Below are 4,090 nucleotides of genomic sequence, written 5' to 3'. Positions count from 1 at the left end.
ACACACACACACACATTTCCACCACCGCTAATGAAAGTGAAGCATTGCCCTCTGTTTTGCCTGCACAGAACCTTTTCCTTGTCTAGAATCTATATCAACTTAACTATCTCCTTCTCCTTTTTCCACACACTCTCTCTCTTCCCCCATCTTTCTCTCCTTTTTTTTCTATCACCACACACACACACACACACACCCCACCCCCACACAATGGTTGCCAGAGCAATGCAACCAGCCTATGTAGCAATAATGACAGTTTTATAATGGCACAGACAGTGTATAATGATGGAGAAAGTGTGTGTGTGTGTGTGTGTGTGGAAGCCACTATAGCTAACGAGGGTCTGCTGGGGCATTAACTATGCATGAACCTCACACCCAAACTCGCTCACACACACACAAGCGCCACTAAGCCACACGCATGCACACAGACATGCGTAAAGGGACACATACACACATACACACGCATACGCAGGCATACGCACACTTTCAGCACACACACACACACACACTTTTCAAAGAACATGGAACGGTGAATTGTCAAGAGGAGCCACCACAGGTGCTGTGTTCGACATGAATTAATCATGAAAGAGACGTGTGATGTTTCACTACACGCGCTGCTATTTTGATTGACAGCGGTGCTTAGAGAGAATTTATGCGGCACAAAGCTTGAGAAGTGCGTCGGGGTCAGGCAGAGTTCACGCTGGTAGCAGACAAATCCCTGGCGCTGCACTTACTGGAAGCGCCGCGTTCCCTCGGCTTACTGTTAGCTAAACCTTATAGGTACACTGACACAGGCTCTCAACTTTAAATTTATGTGAAGCGCTGAAAAAACATGTCGAAGTATTATTTCAAGATATTTGACGGCATTTCCGCTCTGTCGGAGACTGAATGTGACAGGGACGATGTCACCGGGAGACGGGGCGCGACGTGACAAAGGCTGCGAGGCGGATATTAACTTAAGACGTTACAAACAGAACACGCCGCGCGCCGTCGCTTGCTGAGCCGTCAGGGCGCACCATGGTGTGAGTGTTGAACATTCAAGCCAGCGTTAATTGGAGTTGAGAAGACATAAAAATCCTATTCACTATTCCGCAGCACAGGGGGCAAAAATAATTGAGGTAATGATCGCTGAACCTACACATATTTTCAGTGCTCCCTGGTTATTTTGTTAGGGTGGCGAAGCAGCTTGTTACTGTTTCAGTCAAAGGAGCATTGGATTCCATGATGTGCTGAAATGCTCAGGATAATTAAATCCTATAGTCAAAAGTATGCTGACATATTTAGCACAACCTCTCTGCGGTACACAATTCCAGTCTAAACAAGAAAAGTGTTGGAAACAGCACACTCTCCGCTTTTAAGATGAAAGTTTTCACTGCAGAACTTAAACTTTCTTTAACATTTTCAATACCTGCGCTTGGCATAATGAAATCAAATGTGTCTGAGTGAAGCAGTGTGGAATTACCTGCCTTGACATCAGAACTGCATTGCCAAAGGGAACAGTGAAGACTTCACTGCTGCTCAGCGATGAATATCTCGATATATAATTGCCCGCTGTATCATGAAAGGATGAAGTTCTCAGATGAAATTTGAATCTTCTCAACTCATCCTCAGCTCGTCATTTTTCACTTCTGCGGTTTGAAATGAAGATCTTTAAAGCTGCACTAGGAGAGATTTTTATGTAAAAATACACCCATCTTATCAGCCTAAATCACAAAATAGGGCTGCAACAGAGAGGAGCGTCTCATCCTTTTTTCCCAAATTCAATTCTGATGTCTAGTATGGACACTCTGCTCACAGGAACTGATGAATCAAACCTTTAGAGTGAAATCCAAACTGTCTCCTAAACAGCAGTGAGCAGCTCCGTCCAGAGAAAACTGGACTCACCAACATTAGATATTTTGCCTCCCTAGTCCCTTTAGAATCTTTTGATATTAAGCATCACAGACCGGCTGGGTTGGTAAACATGAGCGTGCTGTGTGCAGTTTACTGATGACACGTCACATGATTTCTGGGTGTTGAAGGTCAATTTTGTCAAACAGTGACCTCTCACTGCCATTTGGAGCCAGCAACGTGTGAAGTATATGTGTATCTCCCATCTCTTTTAACAGAAACCCTGCTACTGTCAACACTTTTACTTTCACTTTTACCCCGTCTGTAACCATGTCTATCTATCTCTCCCTCTTATTCTCCCTCTTTCCTTCCCTTCTTCCCTCTCTCCCAGGTGATAAATGCCATAGAGCAGGACTTCAGGCTGCCAGCCCCTATGGACTGTCCAGTAGTGTTACACCAGCTGATGCTGGACTGTTGGCAGAAAGACAGGAACGCCCGGCCAAAGTTCCCCGATATTGTCAGCATGCTGGACAAGATGATACGCAACCCCGCGTCTCTCAAAGCCGGCACCAACAACATGACTCCTGGGTGAGGGGAGATACACCAGTCGCGCTCATTTACATACCCAAACACACTCTGACACACACAGATATGCACAGGCACGTACAGTATAACCGCACAGTGTTATCCCTCTCTCACTGCTCCTTTTCAGTGACACAATGCTTTTTTCTGATCCCTACCCACCTACTCTCCACAGTCCTTCCCATCATCCCTTGCTAGACCGCGGGGCTCCGGACCTGAGCAGGGTGAGCTCCGTGGAAGACTGGCTGGCTGCGCTGAAGATGACCCAGTACCGTGACTCCTTCCTGGGCTCGGGGTTCACCTCCCTGCCCCTCGTCACCCAACTCACTGCCGAGTAGGTCTACCTGTCTAACTGTCGGTCTTTTTGTCTGTCTGTCTCTCCCTTCCTGCCTCCTTCTTCACACAGCTCACTGCTCTGTGTGAATGTCTGTCTGTCTTTCTGAACAATCTTCCTTCCTTCCTCATGATTAAAGGGGCTACATGTTGCATTTTTAAGCATCAATAAATCATTGTCAGATTGACTGTGATACATTGGTATAATCACTGTAAACAAATGAGACTATGGTCACAGCGATTGGAAGCCTCGGTCTCACCAGTGATATTGTTAGTGCTGATGTTCCTCAAAATTAAGACCACATTTCCCATAAACCCTGTTAGTTCCTGTCACAAAGAGGGTCTCTGCTGCTCGTCCCCTCCATCACTCCACATGCGTTTGTTTTCTCTTTCGCTTTACTGAAGAGGATGAATGTTGGAAGTGATTTTCCTTCGGCCTTTCACTCTTTCCACCATCTATAATTGAGAGAAACTCTGAAAGCTTTAGCTCCATATATGCTGGAAGAACAGCACAGACTGTTGTGTGCCTTAAATCAATATCCCTTTGTGCTGTAAAGCAATAAAGCAGATTTCCCACCGAATATAACCTGGTCGCACACAATGTAAAATGCAGTGTAAATAAGTCATATAATCTATGTGTATATATGTTGAATCCTCTGAGATAAATATTTGAATTCAGAGAAATATCCACTTCTTGAATAGAGTGAATTGTAAGTGATTACAACCCAGTCCAGATTATCTCATGAAGTTGTATCATCGTCAGACACATCTCATCTGTGTGTCTGTTTGTGTGTTTTACCAGAGACCTGCAGAGGATCGGAGTCTCCCTGGCCGGACACCAGAAGAAAATCCTGACCAGTGTCCAGTCAATGAGACACAACATCGATGACCAGTCTCCTACTGAGTCTGTGTAACCACAGAGGGGAGTGATATGAAACATCCTGACCAGTGTACAGTCCGTGAGAGAGTAGACTGACCACTGATGACCAGTCACCTTCCCACTTCTAGTTAACACTCATACACTTTCATTTGACAATAGGGGGCGAGATGTCAACCGCTGTACATTTTTGGAGAAACCACTTTGACCCCTCTAGTGAGTCTGTCGGGCCACAGCAGTCCCCAGGTCCCTCATTGGACTAATTTCACTCACACCATTGGGCTTCCCAACATGATTTAAACTGAATGCCTACTGGGAGGGATGCAAAATGGCTACCGCAAAATGATGGCAGAGTCGAGTTGTGAAGTGAAAGTGAAAATAAGTGATGAGTGAAAAACCAAAAAAAACTAGTGAGAGACCATTTTGTTCATTCTCTTTTTACTGAATCTGTCTGACCTTAAAGGGGCTACA

The 4,090-nt window shown here is 45.3% G+C and overlaps 1 protein-coding gene across 3 annotated transcripts in view; it reads left to right on the top strand.

Moving 5' to 3' along the window:
- Positions 1-3,656, top strand: part of LOC139925823 (ephrin type-B receptor 1-like) — a 43,472-nt gene extending 39,816 nt beyond the window's left edge. For all 3 annotated transcript variants that reach the window (XM_071917314.2, XM_071917313.2, XM_071917311.2), the window contains exons 17-19: positions 2,219-2,415; positions 2,585-2,743; positions 3,545-3,656. In XM_071917314.2, coding sequence (XP_071773415.1) covers positions 2,219-2,415; positions 2,585-2,743; positions 3,545-3,656 — 468 coding nt within the window. The remainder of the gene's footprint in view (positions 1-2,218; positions 2,416-2,584; positions 2,744-3,544) is intronic.
- The last annotated feature ends 434 nt before the right edge of the window (positions 3,657-4,090 follow it).

The sequence above is a fragment of the Centroberyx gerrardi genome, chromosome 9 (genome assembly GCF_048128805.1).
Source record: "Centroberyx gerrardi isolate f3 chromosome 9, fCenGer3.hap1.cur.20231027, whole genome shotgun sequence".
In the NCBI taxonomy this organism is placed as follows: domain Eukaryota; kingdom Metazoa; phylum Chordata; class Actinopteri; order Beryciformes; family Berycidae; genus Centroberyx; species Centroberyx gerrardi.
Note: the sequence above shows the minus strand (reverse complement) of the source record. Positions and strands in the feature narration are given on the sequence as shown.